Source organism: Gallus gallus, chromosome 3, assembly GCF_016699485.2.
Source record: "Gallus gallus isolate bGalGal1 chromosome 3, bGalGal1.mat.broiler.GRCg7b, whole genome shotgun sequence".
Lineage (NCBI taxonomy): Eukaryota > Metazoa > Chordata > Aves > Galliformes > Phasianidae > Gallus > Gallus gallus.
In genome coordinates this window covers 97,110,660-97,132,834 of record NC_052534.1, presented here as the reverse complement: position 1 = coordinate 97,132,834, position 22,175 = coordinate 97,110,660, and the positions used below count along the sequence as shown (strand labels likewise).

Here is a 22,175-nt window from a genome sequence, read left to right as displayed (position 1 = left end):
AGGAAGATTTATGTGTGTTGTGTGTGGAAAAAAAGAGTTTGGAATGGGGATGACACCAGAAGCAGTAGATGAAGAGACGTTAGCATTGTTATAATGGACGTGAAATATAGAAGTGATTCACTCAGATCAACAAGACACCTTACCCTGACTAAATAATGAATTAACCTAAAGGTATTCAGTTTATTTCTTCTTTTTACTGACTTGTTCAATTCTATCCCCATATACACATTTATAGGGAAAACAGCAGGAGTGGAGCACAAAGAATTTGAGTGTTTCCAGCAGAAACATATTCAACTCCTTGTTCTGCTGTACTGGAATATAAAATCATTTATTTGTCAGGAAATTATCGGTTTTGTAGCACATTTTTAATGCGAAGTCAACAATGTGAAGACAAGTTAGCCTTAAATAAATGATTCACTGATTTCAAGGGTAAAAGGAAAAAATCGTAATTATCTACTCTGCCTTTCTGCAGGGTGCAACTCCTAGAATTTCACCCCAAAATCCCTGAAGAAAGCCCATTATTGGTTTAACTTAGTTGCTCTAACATCACTCCACTGACTGGAAAGAAAGGGCCTGGCTGCAGAAACACCTTGAACACAAGGCATCAACAAATATCTGTACCCACTTTCGGATTTGTAAGAGGAGGCCCACACTACAGCAAAGGCATAACTGTGGGTCTCCCAAGCTTTAGGCAAGATGCTCTACCTGCTTTGCCATCTTTCCTCCTAAGATGCACACCGTTACAATCCAACATGCAGAGAGTATTTCAAACCAAGCAACAAGAGAAAAGAAGTTCTGTTTTGACACTTGGCTCCTGCCATTACAAATTTTGCTTTCTTTATTTCTCAGTTTTGAAGGCTGTGTTTTGCTTTTACTTCTTCATCTCCAGCAAAAGTAAACTCCTCAGGAAAAACGCCAGATAAAAATGTCATGTAAATATACACTGACAGTAAGAAGACACAGGGAAATGCCAGTCTTCAGAGGACTGCAAGACTTCACTCACTATGTTCTTCCTCTTTTTTTTTGGTATCATCTTAATCAACTTAGTTTTAAAGTAGGTCTTCAGTGCCCTGATTTTATGAATACATTAGCTATCCTCATTCGTATGACTCAAGGCAACCTACCTCCAGTCAGTGCTCACAAAGAGAGGAAGTGGTTTTCAAAGTCACTTTCTTTAGAAGTGTCTGGGTTAGCAATGAGTATAGTTATAAATACAAGCAAAGTTCATGTGCAATTAAAGTGCCAAGAGCATATTAATGCATTAAAAAGATTAAAGAGTAGCACAGAAAAGCGGGAGAACAACTGTTCTACCTGTCTGGAGGAGAAAAGTGAGAAGACTGATGAGGACAAGAGTTAGATAGGCCTCCATCTGCTGGAACAGTGAGAAGAGAGGATTGCCCTGTGTAATCTATGGGCTTACTGGACAACACAACATGTTGGTAAGAAAAAAAAAGAAATAAAGCAGTGTCATTATTCACAACTAGTGCTGATTAACATAAGCTCTTTGTGTATTAGCTACATGAATGATGAATTTACATCTAGAGTTTTTGAAATACAGAATATTGCAAACCAGAAACAGAATGTACAGTACAAGAAGCCACTGAGGAGGCAGGGTATTGACACATACAATCACCAGCTAATGTCATTAAGCTCTACAGTCAGTGGAGAAAGTTTATTATAGAATGCAATATAAAACATCTAAATTAAGCCTCTAAGATCATTTCCTTACTCTCCTTCCTTCCATTCCTCACCCACAGAGGCAGTTCAGTAAGATAAGACATACCATAAAGTCTTACTGATACTACCCCACTTCAAGATGTGTACAGCCACATAAACAGACACACACACACACACTTCATTCTTATTTTAACAAATGTAACTGACAACAAGTGAAAAGTTATCCATTTTTGATGGTATTTCCCAAATACCAGGAATGGACAAAAACACTCATTTTAAAAAAAGGAGTATACTCAAAGCGCTTAAGGTTTTACACGTCTGCATTCACTGAAGTCCTCAGAAAATGTGTGCATCAGGGAAAGATTCAGCTTTGACAACACATGCATCCTGTCTGAAGTACACACATCTGTTAATATCTCTGTTTGCACGTAAGTATTATTTAGAATTTGTGGGCCTCAATTTGTATGCATGTGTTTGTTGAATCAAGGGCAGAGTTAACCTGGAGTTGTTCTACAATATCTGATTTCATCTAGCAGCTGACAGTGACCGTGTTTGATATCAAAATTTTTGTAAGACTTCATATAGCACTAGCATACAAGACATTAATGAAAAGAGACCTATCCAGCACTATACCATCAGAAGATTACCTTTGAATAGGTGACCATTCTCCATCCGAACGAGGGTAAGATGAAGACTGAGAATAAGCAGAAACAGCAGGAGCCTTTATATCAGATACTTCATCAACAAACACATCTGGAACAAGAATCCTAGGGAAAGACATGACATTTAAAAAAAACAAAAACATTTAATTACTCAACTGTTATATACTATGGAAAGTGAGATGGGGTTAGAGGGGAAAAAACTACCCAAAGAAGAATTAGCATAACCTGAAGTAAAAAGACACAGAGACATGTTGTCTGATTCACACCTTCCTAGTCCACAGCATGACTGAAGACTGTTCTTATTTTAAGTGCCATTTTCATTATTTCCGTTAGTAGTACTCCTGATAGCTTTCTAGCAAAAAGCTGTTTCTTAGAGAAACATCTTTATCAGCCACACGTATCAGCTTTGAAATCACTGTCAGAAGGTACAGAATGGAACATTAACCCTGCATTAGATTTCTGTTATAAATCTCCATTCCACTGTGATACCTTGAATTGTCCAATTGTTCCTTTTCTTCCTCTGAGCTAATCTCTATAGGAAACATGTCTTCATCTTCTGATGTATCTCCAATGTCTTCTCTTTTTAAGCTGTCTATTTTGTGGGTAGACTTCCTCCTCTTTTTCCTCCTCTTTTTCACAGAGCTACAGGCTGGAGATGTTTCAGTACCAGGCTGGGATCCATGAGCTTGGGGTGGTACTTGTGAAGATACACTGCTGTCCAGGTTTCTTATCCTGTCAATTGAGTTTCTCTTCAGCTGAGCTTCCATTAACGCAGTTCCCTCAGACAGGATGGGGGACGTAGACAGATGATAAGGAATTACCTCCTGAGAAAGAAGAAATCCAAACCATGCAAAAAAAGTTAGTTCTTCTGTCAGTCATAAAATATAGATCTAAAATCCACACACAATCATCAAAATCTAAGTCACTTATCCCTCAGAAAAGTAACAATGATTTGATATCTGAAAGCTCAGCAAGATCCTATAGCACAACAGAAATCAGTCTATAGCTGCATTTCCTTAGACAAACCAAGAACAATGCTCTCAACAAAACAGATCCTCTCAGCATCTAATATTAGATGTAGACTGTGCAAGGACACAAATCTCACCTGAAACTAGTATCATTACGCTCTGTAGAAGAATTTGAGAATTCATTCCCCTTTGGACAATAACACAAAATAAGGGCTTTTCTGACAGATTACTTCACCTGTGGACTACTCAAAACAAGCGTGACCGTAACTTACACAGGCTAGTACTTAATTACACAGCTCAACAGCAGAAATTCTCATTTAAATACAATTCCACATGAAGTGTAGTTGCAAGATCATGTCCTTGGTGGGTACCAGAAATGCTCTGAGCACAGACGTTTACATGGCACGTGCACTTTATACTGGCAGTCTGCTGAGTGTATGTGTTCAAAGTCAAGATTTCTGAGAGAAAAAAGAAGTTGGGATAATACCATCCTCTGCTGTACACATCCTTGGATCACATGAACTGTGTACGTGTTATTTCTGTTCACACACAGACATGCATATAAGCCCGTAACTTTTAGTTGTGATAATTTTCTTTTGATTTTTTCCAACCTCAACAATCAAGGAAAAATTTAATACTGAGTTCCAATAGCACAAAAATGTCCAGAAACTTTCAAAATGAATAAAAATACATTTTTCAACAAAATCTCTAAATTCGGAACTGACTTTGAAGAGTAAGCACTGTGTTTTAACAAACTGGAATTTTGATTCTTACCTGATTGTTATCCATCTCCTGGACAAAAAAGGCTTCTCCATTGTCTCCTAGCTTCATGTGCAAATCTACAGCCTCTCCATTAATTTCTATGTCAACCTGGAAGTCAATAACATCTTTCAAAATTAAAATAACATTGGTTTAGATGCACAGTTTCTGCTCAGCTGTCCTACCATTGTCACTGGACAAATACTTCTCAGTGAAGTGTAGGAAGCCTCCTCATAAACAAAAATTACTCCACTACGCTTGTGAAGGGGCTGGGGAATTTTCTTGCCCTTCTCGAGGCTGTCAGTTTTCAGGATGCTGCCCTAACTTGTTCAGCTCATCGTTGCCTAGCTCCCCAGGAAGGTTTATAGCCATTACATAAAGCCCCGAATCTTTTTAATTGAAATTCTAGATGCCTCATTCGCCACATGGATCTTTTCTCCCTTTTAATTCACAGCCTAATTTTTCAGAGTGCAGAAAGTGCTTCCACATGTAAATTTCTAATATCCTGCCTTTCAAATTAATTAAACGGGCACTATGTATGAGAAGCAAAAACAGAAATGGATTTTTATTCTCTACACAATCCACATATTGATTTCTTCCACGCATTTATCTCAATGCTGTACAGCACCAACCATTTCCACTTCTTTTCAGGAAGATTTCTCTCTGCTAATAACCATTTTTGCCACCAACTTCTTTTTCACTGTATTTACAGAGGGAGACTTGGACAATCCTACATTTACATTTCCAGAAAATGTATGTTTTTGGCATAGTAACAATTTCAACTGTTATCCATTCTAAATGTTTGTGTTCCTTTTTGATTCAGGTAAACCTTAAAGAATGATGACACTTGAATTTTTCTGCTGAATAATTACAGATATACTCTCAGCTCAGACTATATGTGCTTATGAATTACTTCCTAAAATAATCTGTCGTGCATTAGTCACTGGCAACTTCTCATCTGATACGGTATGGCCAGGTCTTTCAGCTTGATTACATTTATCTAAAGTCATCACCACTTTTTCTAGCTTCAATTTATCTTAATATTCTGTACCTGAAAAATATTTCTTCATTGTAAATCCCTTTTTTCTAAATACCAACGCACATGTTAAAAAGTGATCTTACAACACAGTCACTAATGAAATTGAGAATATGCCCAAATTAGCACATTCAAAATTTTGCTGTGTAGAAAATAAGCACTAAAAATTTCATGGTGCCTTTATATTATTACAGTCCACATCTTACAAATTATGCTTAGAAGTGTGGTAATCTGTAATAACTGTTTTAAGTGGAACTTGCTTCAATTTGAGCACTTTGTAAAGAATGTCCAAAGAAAACCCTGACTAGCACGCAGAGTATCTAGTAGATTTCATACCATCGGAGTCAAATCACGGACAGAATGTATCCAAAGTGTCAATTCTTACCACTTTCTCCCTGGAACGCAGAACTCCCATTTTCCCAAAGCGTACATGGAATGGAGAACACTGAAGATTCCCATCTGGCTGACGTACAACAATTATATCGATACATCCCGACAGCGTGGCTGGGTTTAGTCCCTTATAGAGCTCCTTCACAGTTACAAACACTTGCCCTGCTAACTGTCCAACGTAGTTCATGGTTTGGACCTGAAAAGCAACAGATAAAACAGATTAGGTTTGGAGCTCTGCTTTATATTCTAAAGACATTTGAGATAGAGACATTTTAGATTCCAGCAAGGGTTATTCTCTTGTTTCATTAACTACTAACATCACATGAAATCGGGATTTCTCAACTACTTTATTTAGAGCTGACATAGGTGTAGAGAGCTGTTCAAAAGCAAAAACAAAAGAAACCTTTTAACTCTCAGAATTATAACAGCTTTCAGAAGTTTCTAACATCAGTTGCATTCAAAACTACAGTCAGACTTTCAGATTGCAGCTCATAGGAGTTTCTACTTTATCACTGAAGAGAAAGCATTACTGCAGAACAGAACATCTCCTCCTATCACTTACTGTGCTCTCAAAATGGAATATATTTTTCTCGTGTATTTCTACAGACTTTTAAGGGCAGGGCAAGGGATGGTTCTAAGCAGATCTCCTTTTTCACTGCATTACAGACAAAGACTATTCTCCCACTTAGCTTTCTGCTGTTAAAAGATTATTGTAAGGCACGTGTGCAAAAGGTACGTATTATGGTTTGGCACATCAGAGCTTCTGAACTTTGGAGTGCTTTCTAAATGCAACTCTACCAATCTTTCAAAGTCTCTTTTTAGTACAAGCAGGCTTATTAAAAAAATGAGGCACGTGTTGATGGTTAAAGTGATTGGCTGGTTGGCTTTATTTCCCCTCCTCTCCCAATTAGTATAGTTTCTCCCTTCTTAATACATATTCTCATCACACACAGTCCCTACACAAGACAACACACATACTTAGACACTCATAAATCCAAGAAGTCTTTTACAGGCTCACAGAATATGAATGAATTTAAGCAGATACTCTCCAGAACACTAGAAACTTCAGGGACTGTATTATTTCCTTTGTTTTTTCCAATACCTCTTGCAGATTCTGGAATAGTGATTTCAAGAATATCCTTGTAGGCTCAGTATGTGCGCTTAGAATGCCTGGCATTCAAGTCCTCTACAGGGCTGCACATCACCTGGACATCAACAGAGAGGGCAGGCAATGGTAAAACTCGCACTGCTGATGAGAACAGAATTGAGCTTAGTCTGAGACAGCCACCGCACTGAGCTGCACAGCACACACTAAGCAGCAGCTCCAACACAGGCTTCTTTCAGCTGTGTTCTCTTGATAACAACAAAATGATGCAAGTGTGAAACGATTCAAAAACAGCTCCGATTTTTAACAGTGATTTATACTTTGAAGCAAACAAACAAACAATTAAAAGAATACCATGAAAACTGACCTGCCTATTTCAAAGTATTTGGTATGACACAAAACATCAAGTGCTGAAATCCATAAATCTGCATCCAGGCACCTAGGAAGTGCCACTTGGAAGTCAACATGTGAAAACCTGATAGCAAAGAGTCATTATATTCAATTCTCCAGTATTCAACTGGTAGCAGCATCCTGGGCTCTTACAATAAGTATATTAGTAACATACTTTTACTGAACGTACATCCAGCAGAGAACTGTTGCACTGAGAACTTTAAACTCATGATGCACCTTGTGCTGAGTCATAATTGTTGGAACAACAGCTCGGAAGGGGCTTCTAGAGCCCACTGTACCACAACCCAGAATGCCAATTGAGCTCTCACTGCCTTCAAGGATGGAGAATTCACAGCCTCGCCAGGAACTTGTTGCCACATCCTCAGAGCGAGGATTTTCTACCCAGTATCTAATTAGAATTTCCCATAACTTGTGCCCACTGCCCCATTTCATCTCTCTGCACCTCTGAGCAAATCCTGGACATTTCCTCTGTACTCCCAGCAGGTTGCTGACTGCCCCAAAGATTGAACAGAACTAGCTTTCTCAGCCTCTCCCTGCAAGTCATCAGCTGTAGCCCCCCTAATTATCTTGGTAGCTCTCATATGAGCTCTTCAAGAAGCCAGCACTACAAACACACACACACACACACACACACACACACACAGTTACTGTTCATAGTTGTTTTTAGTTATCTCTTTCCTTTGGAAAAATACTTCCAATTTCTATGGAGGATTTGTCTAACCTAAAGCACAGTAAGAAATGTATTTCTTGTTGTGCTAGCATTAAACTTAAAGCTGGCTACATTTAGACTGCAAATTACATGGTTTATTTGACACCAGCTGACGCCTAGCCTGCATAAGCAACAAAATTTCTAGGTGCAACACAGCTTTAACTTCCTTTTCCTTGGTGAAGGAGTACTTGCTGGGACTCATACACCTGCTTTTTGGGAGGGCTATGGGCAAACAATCTAAATATGGGAACTCACACATCCTCTGAACAAGTTACACCAGCAGGTCTCCTCAACTCCTCAAAGGAGAATTATGGAACCGCTCTCGTTCATGACAAATCCAACCATACTGCCTGCCCTGTCTTAGGACAAAGATTATTCTTATGCTGGTGAATTAAAAGTGAGACACTATCCTCAAGCTCTGTGGCCAAGTGGAACAGCACAGCTTGCTTTCACACAGTGCAAGCCTCTTATCCCTATAAAAAACAACAAACCACATTCAAACAGTCAGCTAGTGCCAGACATTCAGTCCAGACTGGGCTGAACCTGGCCCATGCTGTAAAATCATTGCAGAACTGAAAGAGAATGACAGATTAACCTGATTGGAACCACACAAGAAAATGGTTTTATACTTCAAACGTAGGGAACAAAAGGGAGTTCTAACAGGGATATAGTCCAGAAATGGGACTCTGAGAGACGCAGGCCCTTTGTCCTAGCTTTTGCACATACCCAAAGATGAGACTCTTTGCACACTAAGGTTCTAAGTTTATTTTGCCAACCTACAGTCAGGCAATACTGTGTCAGCACTCCAGGAAACCAACATTCCTCAAACCCCAGAGAGGCCGCATGTGGTTTTGGTTCAACATTTCACTCCGGCAGCTCTGAGACATCTTTCACACACTAACCAGGCAGCAGTGACTTCAGCAACAAGCACAGGGTTTACATCATGGGTTAAAACCACTGCCTGCTTGTTAATTACACTAGATTTACCAAAACTTGTTTCTCACACCATGGAAGCAAACTAGTAGACAGAGCATAAAGTTTTTTTTGCTGCTGGGAAAGCTCAAAATCCTTTTGATCCAAGCCTTCAGCAAGCAAGAGCAGCCTGTAATGCTTCTGCCATTATTCTCAAATGGTCTGAAATACTCCACAGCCCCAAATGATTCATGCATTATGAAATTAAAAGTATTTTCTAGCATTGTTTTTAATGTCAAATTAACTAGCATTCCCTGCCAGAGAATAACACCAACCTTTTTTTTTATTAACACAGCCATCACTTTTCAGAATTTATCATTTTGTGGAAAATATGTGAAAAATAAAGCACTGGGTGCTACCTTATTACTTAAGGTAATTAACTTACCAAAGAGTAACCTTAACAACATCATCTTCAGTCCTTCCTGAAGTTCCAACTCTACTGGATGCCCCATGGAGTTCAAATGCACCATCACCTGAATCATCTGCTTCTTTAGTACAGGTACACCAAGCTGTACACGTACACTGGAAAAGCTGGCAACTGCACCCTTCCTGGCCCCTTCTTTGCAGCCCAGCTCCTCCCCCATACCATTTCACCTTTCTTTGCTGGATGTTGTACAATAAAACACTGCAAGTTATCGCAATTGAAGACACTGTCACTATGCTCGTGTTCTAATTAGTAAGTAAAACCACATCACAGATCCCACTGTTATAATTTGATCACCTAGACTGAATCTATTCAAACTACAAAACTCTGGTACATTTTTGGCACACAGGCACCCTCCCAAGCAATTCTTTGGCAGTTGGCCCATCAGAAGCAGCAGCAGTTCAGACAGACAAGAGATGACTCCCAAGGAGCAGTTGATATGCAGTCACCTTCCTTAAAAGAGAGTTTTAATGCACAGATGCAAGCAGACTGAGCTAGCTGGTCTGTCTGCCAAGAATGGCCTTCGGCATCCTTTTGTGCATTAGCATGAGTGCAACATTTAGGTCCCTTTCGACACTTTCTCCACAGTTCTGCAGTTTCACAAAGATGTGCAGCAATGGTCGATGTAACACAAACCAAACGTGCAGCACAAAGGAACCACATCACAGACACACATTTCCACTATGGATATAACATCTTATGTCATGATGAGACCCTAACTTTCCTAAGGAATTTTCCTTACAGATTTGAAGTGTTGAAAGGGAGCCAGAAACCAATGAGACACCATTCAGTTAAGATAAACCACTACAGCACTGCAGCTCATGTCCACACTATGACAACTTCCCATGCCTGGTCTACATGATTCCCTGATCTACTGTTATAATAGAATGAATCATAGAATCATAGAAGACCACATCCAGGCTGGATGTGGCTCTGGGCAGCCTGGTCTAGTGGTTGGCGACCCTGCACATAGCAGAGGGCTTGAAACTCGATGATCATTGTGGTCCTTTTCAACCCAGGCCATTATATGATTCTATGATTCTACTCTTGGCTTCTGTTATGGAGATGGAAAGCTTGAGAGAGACTGGACCACAGCTGGGGAACAAACTCTGGCTCCTCCAAGGGAATTATTCCTCACACACAGCAGAGTAATCGGCAACATTTAAGAGACTCCCAGGTACGTACTGACTGCTATCATTTTATTATGTGCCAAACATTTATTTTCTTGACTCTGAAACAACTCAGTTTTGTTTGCAGTATTGAACACCAACCCCCTCTACAGCAATTAGAATCCAATCTGATACAATCCATTGTATCAGACCTTACATTCTAAGAACATTGATAATGAAGTTCTTCCAGTAAGATTCTCTGGAGGGACTTTTTTTTTTCCTTTCAAAATTAAGATAAACCCTTCTATAGAGCAACTGCACTAACAGTGACTTCCTAACTACAGAAGCTCATAAAAACTAATATTCTACTGGTTTAAAAGAGGTATTTCTGTCTATTAGAAAATGATCAACACCTTGCAAAGTCATTAATGCTGAGTCACCATCCCATCCAAACCTCCTAAGTTTAAACACATTTCTGGTTGAACTCTGAAAATCATTAATAGCTCTTGAAAACCTTTTTCTTTACTACTTGCTGGCTCCTACATCAATTCAACCCAGGGTTATGGCTATGGACCCCACTGTGTAGGTACTGCGTAGGTTTGTAACAAACCTCAGTTTAGGTCCTTATTTTGCAAGAAGATCCATTTATCATCTTGTCCAAGTTATTAAGGTTGAGATCTACATTGTGTTTAACTCCCACTGGTTTCAAGTGGGGTCTGTCCATGTGGCTACATCATAAGGTAGCAAGATACAGACAAACCTTGCTAAGTAAGGCATATATATTTTTTTCCCCCATCTAGGAAAGGGAACCTGAACACACAAGCAGGAAGGAAACCATAAGCAGCCACATTTCAGATACGGACAAGTTGTGAGGGAAGCAGTATGCTGAACAGTGCAACAGTTTCACTAATAGGATGGCAGACTCTAGACCAAACCTGATTATGCACAGTTTTTCCACATCTCACCATAGTCACAGAAGTATGAGACAGACCACATTCCTGCAGGTGATTTGACAATTCTTCTGGTCAGCTGGGAACAGGTGCAAGTCACTTGCTCATCCCAAACTAGAAAGGAACATGCTGCATGTGGCTGGCTCAACATCAGAGTAAGAGCATTCTGCTTCCTGGCAGCAGAAATACTTTAAGGTTGGAATTATCCTGGGCTTAATTCTATTAGAAACTATTTGATTCCTATTTGGAGTTAGCTAAGGGCTCTGACTTCTTATATTGCCCAGAGTCAAACAGATCAAGTGTTGAAGTTATTCTCCAAGCTGCAAGTCATTCCCAGAACCTGCTTACTCACAGATACAGCCTTTGATTATCCAGAGACTGTCCTATTTGTTATTGCTGAGATTTTACCACAATCTCTCCCATTTGAAATAGTATATTTCTCATATACTTGACCAAGTTCCCATAAATAACAGCATATTTCATTGGGAGAAGCTGAAATCACAGATTCAAACTGAAGACTACAAACATGTCTGTACTGAATCCTGGCATTCAAACAGAAGGAGGACAAGACTGGCCTCTTGTCCCACAGTCAGCATGCCTGAGCCCAAATGAACTACTTCGTGACCAGCTTAAGTCAACAACTGTAGTCCAACACCAACCTCCCAAATGCACATCCCCCACTTGCCTAGTGGGGATCACTAAAGCCATACAAATCAGTCTGACACCTACTTGAGTTGCTACTGCACAAATACGATCAAACTTTACAACAAATTGAAACTGCAAACCAACGTTTGAAACCAAGAGCTTTTGAATCAACTGGTGAATATATTGTTGATCACGTCCCGTGCAGCCCTGGGCTATTGTTCCAATGTCAGAGCAGGAACACAAATGAGAGAGGAGGCACAGCTGTAGCTCTGTTCTGGGCTGACTCCTCACATGACTAGCATCCTCTCTTCCAGTGGGACTAGAAAATAGATTTTCTTTCTGACTATTCTGCCGTATTTTCAGAGTTTAAAGTAAGCACTTACTGCATTCCAAATGTTTTTAATGATCGCTGAGCGTACGTGTGCTCAACAGATAAACAAACACGTACCTCTGCATATCTGTAGGTATGGAAAAAGGCCAATGATTGAAACTTGCCCAACTCCCTCACCACCAGACAACACTGAACCAGGTAAGCAGACACTGACAGGTGACATGAGCTACCAGAAAGCATCTAAGACCATCAGTAGCTATTTTTATGTCTTTATGCCTAAAACCATCACATTATTAAACCTTTCCCCTATAATCTCCTCACTTCTCCTCCAGTTCCTTTCATGGCAATAGGCTCCATTCACTGTAACAGGAGCATCTGGCTTCTGACTGCCACGACGATGACAGCAAAACCTTACCCACAGACACTAAACGTCTGCCAGTAGTTGCTGCCTGAGACAGCACAGACACAGATAAAACCACCGAGAAAATAAAATAAACAAAGCACACACACACACACAAATAAATAAATAAATAAATAACAAAACACCACCCCAGACCGCGAACCAAACCAGAGGATAGTCACCGAAGAGAGACCGCTGACACCCAAGTTCAGCTCTATGCAAACAGACGGCACCGTGCCGGCCAGGCCCTGCCTATGACGCGCTCATCATGCCACCTCCGAGCAGCGCCTGCGAAACGGCGGCGAATCAGAGCGCTCAGCAAGGAAAAGGAGCTACCCAGCCGGGACCGGGGGGATGTCCCGGGCAGCCCACCCAGGCCGGAGGCACCTGCGGGTCCGCGCCCTCCCTTCCCACCCGCACGGCCCCGAGCCACGGCTCCCACCTCCGCCGCCTCCCGGCAGCAACCGCCGGACCCGGACAGCCTCGGCCCCTCCGCTCCGTTCCCCTCCGCCGCCTTTGTGCGCGCCGCCCGCCGCCGCCACGGCGACACAGCCCGGCAGTGCCGCCCCGGAGGAGGGACCGCGGCGGGGCGGCGTGAAGGGCTTCTCGGGACGGCCCTGCCCCGATCGGGCTGTTGGCCGGCCCCGCCTCTTGGCCTGGTGGTAGTGGTGTGATGCGAGGGCGGACCGCTGTTGTTCCGCCGATCGAAGCGGTGGAGGAGGCGTGGAAGCCGGCCGCAAACGGCCCGAGGGCGGCGGTACCCGTTCAGCCCCCGGAGGTTGCGCGGTGGGCGGGCGGGAAGCCTCCTCTCCGTCGTCACTTACAGCTGTGTTCTCTGTCCGTTCCGGCCGTGCCCTCGGGCCCAGAGCGCTGTGTACCAAAGGCCGAACTAGGAGATGAGGGCAGGTCGGTCACAGCTGCCACGGCGTGTGGTGCTGCCCCTTTCTGTGAGGGGCTGTCTGTCGGTTCGCTTAAATTCATTGTTTCGAGCTTGCAACGACAAGAACAGAGATAGCTCGGAGGGCAGCTAAATAGGGAAATGGGGGTGCGTTGCTAAAATTACCGGATAGCGGGATCTCTCACAGCAAGTAGAAGGGGATGGAGCTAAGTGCCAAACAAATGATCAGGAAACAGTAAAACACAGGAAAACAAAAAAACAAAAAAGGGGCAGAGAACATGCACAAAGAAGGATCAAAGTTCATAAACGAGCTGGAGGAGAGCCTGCCAGCTTTAGGCTTGAAAATGAGTTTTTCCAAGGTGTTTTTCATGTGCCTACATGTTCTGGTCCCCACGCAGCAGAAGCCTGGGGAGAGTTCCTTGTTGAGTAATCAGCAATTGAGTATTCCATTTTCTGTTAACTTTCCAGTCATACCGTAAAACAATCTCCTTGCAGTCTCCCCTCATCCCTCACCTACTTGTAATTCTTTGCAAGGTTTTTCTTCAGCAGTTCTTTCTGCAGTTCGAACCTTGTGCAGCCCACAAGAACTCCTGGGTGATGAGCACTCTCACAAGCTCAAATACCCATTTGCTGTTGTCCATTTCCAGCAACAGAGCTACGTGAACAATTTCATCTCTGCTTTAGAACAAAAATTCACTGAAGGCAGTTTCTGCCAGAGCGCAACAAGTATGGGTGTTTGCTTACTCCCAAAAAGAAAGCAATATACAACTGGGCCCAAGAATACCTGCACTTTCATTTCCTATATAATTCCTTGTCCTTACAGGCACTGAGATGTGCTGGTGAATAGTCCCATCCCTGATGTGAATACAAGAAGCTGTGCCTGTGCCAGCAGTGGATCCTGACCAGTGCTCTGCTGCATTCGTGTGGAATGCAGTTCTGTATTGTCTTCGCTCTGAGTGGGTGGTATCCTCCAGCCCTCACAGTTCAGGACTGCTTTAATGCACTGTTCCACTACAGACTTTCACTACTGTATTTATATAAAAACAGAATTGTAACACATTGAATCAAAGTCACTATCTTTCCACAGCCTCAACACCACCCACTCTTCTCTGCTGCTCTCAGAAATCCAGAAATGAGAGCCTCACTGTTGGAAAGTTGTGTTCACTTATTTATTGTGTCCAGCCATCTGCTGCTTGATGTAACAGCCCACAAATAATGTTTTACATTTTTAAGGGTTTGATGTGCTAGGTTACATTTTCTCTTTCTGTGTTGCAGTGCAAATACAGCCATGATACCCGTAGGATGCTGAGGAGAGTGGCCAAATGCTTGCTCAGCGACTATAAGATTCTGCCAGCAGCATGACACCATCTTAGTCCTTCTGTTTAGTCCTTGTTCTTGCTGACGATGTGACCATCATCGGTGAGGACAGTATTCCTCAGATTACTTCTCAGAACAACTTCTGCTGACTGATTCTGAAATCCTTACTCCAGAAGGTCCTCAACTTGCTTCAGCTCAACTGTTCTCATCAGTGACATCTGGTTAGAGAACCAATACATACAGTACATAATCTTTCACACCATACAAGCTTTAGCATGGTCATGGATGTGGGTTTGGCTCAGTCCCATGTCTGGGCATAGTTTGGAGGATAGTATGGCCACAGACCATACCAGACTAAGAGGCAGGCTGAAGTTATGCACAAAACTACGTGTCTGAGGGAGTTGCACTGTATGGTCAAGAAGCATGCTATGCCCTTGCAAGAGAATGATCCATGGAACGAAGAAGTTTTGAATTTCAGGTCATTTTCTCCTTTGCCAGGTTTCTGGAGGCATGTTTGGGCAACACCAGTTTATTTCCTAAGTTTTGACTCTACAACTGTCCACAGACTTTCTAAGGACCTGCTCTCAGAAGTTTTTTTCTTTCCATTCCTTCTCTGATCTGTACCCACCCATTATGACTCATTTAACGCTTGATTCCTGCCCCAAAGAACTTACAGGTTATCAGTTCAGTTTGTGTGCATATGGTTTTGGCACAGTGCTTCTAGCCTAGGACGTAGGTTCGTAGTTACTATGAAAAGACAAGTTGCAAGAAATTCAACCAGTGTAGTCTCTGACAATTAATAAAACTGGCTTTAAAAAAAGTCGAAAAGAAGAAAGGTTTAATAAAACTCAAGCATGGGTTACTAGAATTTATTACATATATTTATGCAGAACAAAAAAGAAAAGAAAAAAAAGCCTTCAGTTCTTGGGGCATTAGATTTTCCTGCAAGTGTTTTGGCCATTCAGCAAAATGACCACTCAGACCAGAAAGCTATTTAATGCATTATCTCACATGCCTCAAATCCCACACCAAAACTGGATTTCATCTTCCGGCATATAGTGCCTGGGTTATGAATGACTGCAATTGTTAATGCATACACAATGTCCATGAAAAAAGATTCAATAAATAGAGAACTTGAGCTTTTAGCTAATTTATAATGTATTCATAAGCAAATATAGCTCTGGAATCTGGTACTGACCGTCTTGATAATAAACGCAGTAGCTCAAGCTGTAAAAGCTGTATAAGCAGTATAAGAGTTGATCTAGTTTTATTCCAGTATAAGCATTAAAAACTCTGGCTCTCCAATTATCTAATGAAATGTCTCATCATCTTAATAAAATAGTAACTCTCCTAATTTAAGTAAGTAGGTATTTTTATACATTACCTACAGTACCTTTGATGATCTACTGAATCTTCCACCTCCATCATATTTTTTCCCTTTTATTTTCCTTCAATTGCCTAGCAATTCATTTTTCCTTTCATTTGAAGGCACAGTAGCAGTGGTTATTGTAGCAAATAGATGTATATAGAAGTTACTTAGTTGCAGAGATTGATAAAACATTTGTCTGTCCTGCTGGTTTTGCTTTGTCTGTTTCTGGGATGGACTGTTCCCACTCCCAGTGTGAGGTTCTTGAAGATCTCAGTAGAACACAACCTCAAAAAGAGTAAGAATGCTATCCTTATCCAACATAAAGCCATACAGGACAGGTTTTATTCTTTATTCCATATGAAACTATCTTGCTTTTGTCAGTGTTTTCAGCGTGTCGCATTTAGGCTGATGCTTCTTTCCTGCATCAGCTGTAAATCTGCCCCACCTGAGCTCCTTGCCCTTTGCCAACTTCAGGTTTTGGATTCTGCTTTCCATATGGTCACAATTCCCAGTACTGTAATTGTCTGCTGACACCATCAGTCACACAGGTGTTACACAACAACATTCTGACATCATTTCTTATCTTCCTTCTTTGTCCTCACTGTTAAGAGGTGAACAGTGACATCATCTCAGGAAGATTACAAGGTCTTCAAAAGGACTATAAAGTCTAAGTCAGTGAGAAGGTGGAGCAACAGGTGAAAAGGGAAACTGTGGAGATTATTTTGTCAAATGTAGGACTGCAGTTTTCCAGGAACAGCTACACATGAAGTTAGAGGCAGGGCAGGAGGTACTGATTATTTACCAAAATGTTCATCTCTAATGCTAACACACTTATCAGCTGTCATGCCGTCAGGGCTTGTATTGCATAACCAAATTTGATTTTGTACCAACTACTTTTGGACTTGGTTTTGTGACACACAGTTTTCTACCTACCTCTCACTGAAAAATACTCCCAAAAAGGAGATCTGTAGCCAATGAACTACTCAGGAAGTGGTTTTTTTTTTTTTTCCTTCTTAATATATAATGTCTTAATAATGAAAGTTCTTAAATGAGCCTTTCTTTTTTCTCTTTAGATCCACATCAAGCCTTGCAAAACCATAAAAACCTCGGTGCTTCCTTTATATCCCAGGATATTTTGGGATATTGGAAATATTGACTATTTCCGTAGTCAAAATACTACAGGCTACTGAGAAACAGTGCCATGCACTGACTCCTACGATGCAAACATGGCCAAAACAAAAGAGGGGAGGAATATTCAAGTGACAAACAAGGGAGGCTAAATATATCTATCAACTCTTATGAAGGTCTACTTGTACCAGTCCAGTCTCATTATAGAGTGATTTATCTCCAAATCTGTAGCTTAAGCTCTCTAAATATAATCTTAGAAATCTTAGAAAATCATGAGTGCTGGTAAATCAAAGCAATCAGAACGTATGAGATTACAGAGATAACAGTGAAGTCATTAATGTGCTCTTTCCTTGGCCAAAGCCCAGAGTTTCCAAGTAGACATGTTCAAACAAAGGACTGTACTCTGCTCAGACAAAATACATACTTTTGTTTAAATGTACACACATACAAGAAAGGAAGAATTACATATACCTTCAGAGGAAACCCCTCCACCCTGCTTTGGATTGAAATGTTTTCCAGCCCAAAAGCTACCTTTTCTTCAATCCAGTAGTTCTGGGCATGGCTAAGAGCTTTTGCCCAGAACACTGTTCTTAAAGCAGAGCAAATAAAAAGCAAGATGCTCGGTATTGTTTGTTTGGAACAAAATGTTACAAAATATGCTTTGAGAACTCCAAACAAAGCTGCTGTATTTCTCAGAGTCTAATCTTTTCTTTGCTGTTTCTGTATCTTTAGCAAACTACAACAGTTATTTTAACTGTTAACTAAGTCCCATTCCTAAAAAGACATTCAGAAACCAATTCCTTCTGTTGGGATGATCACTGCTTTCTTTATACTTATGTCTACATCAGATTTCCTAGGAATATTGAATTATCTTAGCAAACATGTTGGGAAAGTTACTGCTTGGAGTCTGTAAAGTAAGCATCACATCATGATTGGTTCACTGTATTGTTAACTCATTACTGTGTAAACCAGTTTTCTTTCTGGTAACTAGCAGAGATGTAACAGCTATAGCCAGCTTCAGAGAAAACAAAAATAGAGATATTTTGTATAATGCTTTTTCTCATGGTAGGGCATGCATCAAGTACTAGTAGAGATCAGACTGAAGTTCGTCTTGTAATTCCACTGAGAGAGTAAAGCAAAAGTTTTATAATACAAGTAACGCTAGCTGGTGCTACTTGCCCCTTGCCATTTTTTTTCCCCTTTCAGCAAGGCTTAACTACAATAAAGGAAGACCTATCTGAATGTGAGAAAGAAGTTCTTTACTGAGAGGGTGACAGAGCACTGGAACAGGCTGCCCAGAGAGGTTGTGGGATCTCCTTCTCTGGAGATATTCAGCACACTCCTGGATGCCTTCCTGCGTAACCTACTGTAGGGAACCTGCGTTAGCAGAGGGTTGGATTGATCATCTCCAGAGTTCCCTTCCAGCCCCTAAAATTTTGTGGTTCTCTGATTCTTGAATATTTGAAATGGTAAAACATAGCCAGGTTACAGCATTTTTAACAAACATATCTGTATTTCTTAGTAAGGCTCTTTTCCACTTTTCCCAATTCAGCCCATGCAACAAGTTTGGATCCTGCACCTCCATCTGAAACGTGTCAGCCTTCCCTCTGCAGGGCTTTCTGTAACTGCAAGACAGGAAGGAGAGTGCAAGCCTGATCAACAGCTGTGGCCCTCAGGTCTTTCCACACTGTCTTTTCATTCGTTCCCATGTGCTGTGAGACCTTAGCCTGGCAGCAGCGCCTGGCAGCAGCACCTGGCAGCACAGGTTTCCAATCTCTCTGATCTTTAGCCTCTGAATAAATATCAGGTAATTTGGAGGGAGCGGTGATATATATATACTGTTCTGGGGATAACCCATCTTAGTGGCATTTTCTTTGCACTTCTCCTGGGATTTTAATGATTACAGTTTATGACAAGTGTGTATTTGTTCTGGATTTGAAGTGTAGTCATCCTTTGAGTGCCTGTAGCATAACAATGTCTAAAGAATATATTGCGTTTAAACAGTCTTTCGGTTGTGCTGTCTGAGCTAACTTAACCATACTGCTTCCAGGATCATTTATTCTCAAAATTATATTGTTAGTTATAAATATAATAACCAAGATTATACTGAAGTCCTCAAAACAAGTTGAGACATAAAGTTAAATGCAGTCATAGGGCAATAAATGTTCTTTAATTACTTGCATCAGGTCTAAGCGGTTAATCGGTATATAAAGTTGTTTACTGCAATCTTTCTCCTATTTAAGTACATTCACTCTCCTGGTTTGGGCTCAGGGCATATGTAAAACTCTCACTGGTGCCCCTAAGTCAAGCATTTTAAAGCAGGAATACCGTGATTTATTTCAGATTGGTACCTGCTGTCTTTCTTTACGTATGTGAGAACATGCGTATATCTATGGGTCGTTGTGTAAGAAATAGGATTCACTTACAATTTCTGCATCTGGAGTACTTAAACAGTTAGTATATATGATTAGCTTTGCAAAATCATGAAAATATTTTATTCCAGTTTCACGTTAAAGTTTCTATGAATGGGAGAAGTGTCCATGATAACTCAGTAGTAAATGCTTCCCTTCAAATATTCTTGATGTCAAAATAAGTGTAGTCTCTCCAAAGGTGTCATGACAAAATGATCCCCAAACATTCTGATGAATGTTTTATTAGAACCGTAATTAAGCAGAACTTAATTTCTATCAGTGTAAAAATAATTATTTGGAAACTAAATTTAGGTTTGGTGCGACAAAGAATACTTCAGCCAATTTGAATGTTGAAAGGGAAGTGTTGAATACAGGAACAGCAACCTGCACACTTAAAGTGTTTTCTTTTCCTGTTTTTTCCTTCTTTATTGAAAGCTAAGCAAAACTGAAATTTTACCCTAATGGGAAATTTCACTATCTAAATATTAACATTTAAACAAAGACTTTGACACATAAATGGATCTAAGCATAAAACACGCAAGCTTTTTGCAAGTGAAACACTTGAGGTCATTATGGGTATATAGTCTGGCCAAAAAGTGTAATGTATTTGAATGACTCTCAGGAGGCAAAATCCCTTGTAAGGAAATCTAATTCAACACTGAACTGAGAAACCTGAAACAATTTTAGCTGGTCAAGTATTAAAATACTGCAAAAGAAACCCTAATCAACTCTCTGCCCTACCACCACTCTCTAACGTCTACCCTTATATAAAAGGTAGTGAAGGTCTCCATGTCTCCATGTACTTCTGTTTACGATATGAAAAAAGCTTACAAGCACTGGCACTTACAAACATGAACTTTTGAAAAATATATGATATTTTAGGTTTTTTTAATAAAATAGCTGTATTCAGGAATTAGCATTCTGTGAAAATTATTTATCCCTGCTCCATAAATTAGTCATCGGTATTTCCTACATACAGGCATTTTGCATAAGTCCATGGAAATCATTTACTTCAGTGAAATTAGTGAAATCCCTTTCATTAGGTCTAGCACATCCTGGAATAGAAAGGCTTTGTCCTGGCAGCCTGTATGCTTTACATATTCTGTTATGCAAACCTGAGAATTTGTCAGAGGCTTTGCCCCAGACCTGCTACCCTTGTTACAGCTTACCCTACAGTTTATTGCCTGCAGACAAATCTACAGACCATGAACGGTCTCAAACCTAGCAGCTTCTGCCTACAAAAGCAACATAAGCTTATTTTACTATTATTTGCAGGTTAGCAGCATTGTGCTCAGCAGATCATGCACAAAGAGAACTCAGGCCCAGCACTCAGTTCACACAAAGCAGTATAATCCTGTTCAAGCCAGTGACCTCTGTAGATTTAAACAAGCAAAGGGTCTCGCTCATTGTTTGAAACAGGTGAATTGTTTTTTTTCTAAAAGCAAATCTAGGCAAGCAGATGGTGTTTAGCATGAGGCTCTGCAGCAGTACAAGAAGCAAACACAAGCCTGGTCAGAAAGTAAAGAAAATAATTCTATTTAACAGAATTAAAAAAAAAAAATAAATAAAGTCATACCCACAGGTAGCTCAGAGTCACATCAAGGTACATGTCTGCTTCTGATCTGGCCTCCTCAGACACCCTGTTTTTCCCCATGACCACCCACACCCTGCAATTTGGGCACAAACAAAAAAGCCTGCCTGTGTAGTCATCCTGCTGCTATCAGATGCCCCTCCCCTGAAGGCCTCGGTGACAGCCCAGCTCACTCATGGTGTATGTTTTGCATGTTGCTTGCATGCGGATGGGATCGTGCTTGTTGATCACCTACCTTGTCCTGATCAGATGTAATTTAGCCTGTGTAATTGTGTTTCCTGTGGCAGATTCTGTTTGATGTAGTTTTCTCACTTTCTGTTTCATACCTTGGGCTGCAGAATTGCTCACAGACTTAAGTACAGTTTAGTACACACGTCTTTTGTCTGCAATACCCTTTCTATATTCTCAATTTTAGTGGTTCACTAATTTCCCTTGATTTCACCCCCCACCCCGTAGCATATTTAAAATATTACAAATCTACATTACGGAACTGTTTTTCCCCATCTTCTTTTGGTATTTCTATGCTACATTATGGGTAGTCTAGGGAAATGTGCATACTAATAAGCTACAAAAGTGAATTCAAAATTTTGCCCAAATACAACATAGAACCACAGAGTATCCTGAGTTGGAAGGGATTCACGGGATCATAGAGTCCAACCTCCAGCTTCACACAGGACCCAGCTTCACCCAAAATCCACACCCTGTGGCTTGTCCAGGGCAGTGTCCAGGCACTCCTTGAACTCCAGCACTCAGGGCCGTGCCCACAGCCCTGGGCTGCCTGTTCCATGCCCACCACCCTCTGGTGCACAGCTTATCCCTAACTCCCAGCTGCCCCTCCCCTGACAGCTCCATGCCATTCCCTCAGGTCCTGTTGCTGTCAACAGAGAGCAGAGCTCAGTGCTTCCTGTGAGGC

The 22,175-nt window shown here is 41.0% G+C and overlaps 1 protein-coding gene and 1 long non-coding RNA gene across 19 annotated transcripts in view; one reads left to right on the top strand and one right to left on the bottom strand.

Annotated features, from left to right (window-relative positions):
* LPIN1 (lipin 1) overlaps nt 1-22,175 on the bottom strand; it is a 71,489-nt gene that overhangs the window by 28,686 nt on the left and 20,628 nt on the right. For 3 of the 18 annotated variants that reach the window (XM_015276089.4, XM_004935771.5, XM_040697900.2), the window contains 5 exons: nt 5,488-5,688; nt 4,082-4,177; nt 2,829-3,163; nt 2,325-2,444; nt 1,312-1,419 (listed from right to left, as the gene is read on the bottom strand). In XM_015276089.4, coding sequence (XP_015131575.2) covers nt 1,312-1,419; nt 2,325-2,444; nt 2,829-3,163; nt 4,082-4,177; nt 5,488-5,688 — 860 coding nt within the window. Of the gene's footprint in view, nt 1-1,311; nt 1,420-2,324; nt 2,445-2,828; nt 3,164-4,081; nt 4,178-5,487; nt 5,689-6,594; nt 6,698-6,964; nt 7,788-9,074; nt 9,272-12,730; nt 13,076-21,247; nt 21,291-22,175 lie in introns of those variants that run through there. The other 15 variants (XM_004935773.5, XM_015276093.4, XM_046939229.1 and 12 more) reach the window with 14 other exon arrangements.
* On the top strand, nt 13,367-16,004 carry LOC121110239. Its single transcript, XR_005858571.2, has 2 exons — nt 13,367-13,454; nt 14,722-16,004. It is a non-coding gene; the product is annotated as an uncharacterized LOC121110239 (long non-coding RNA).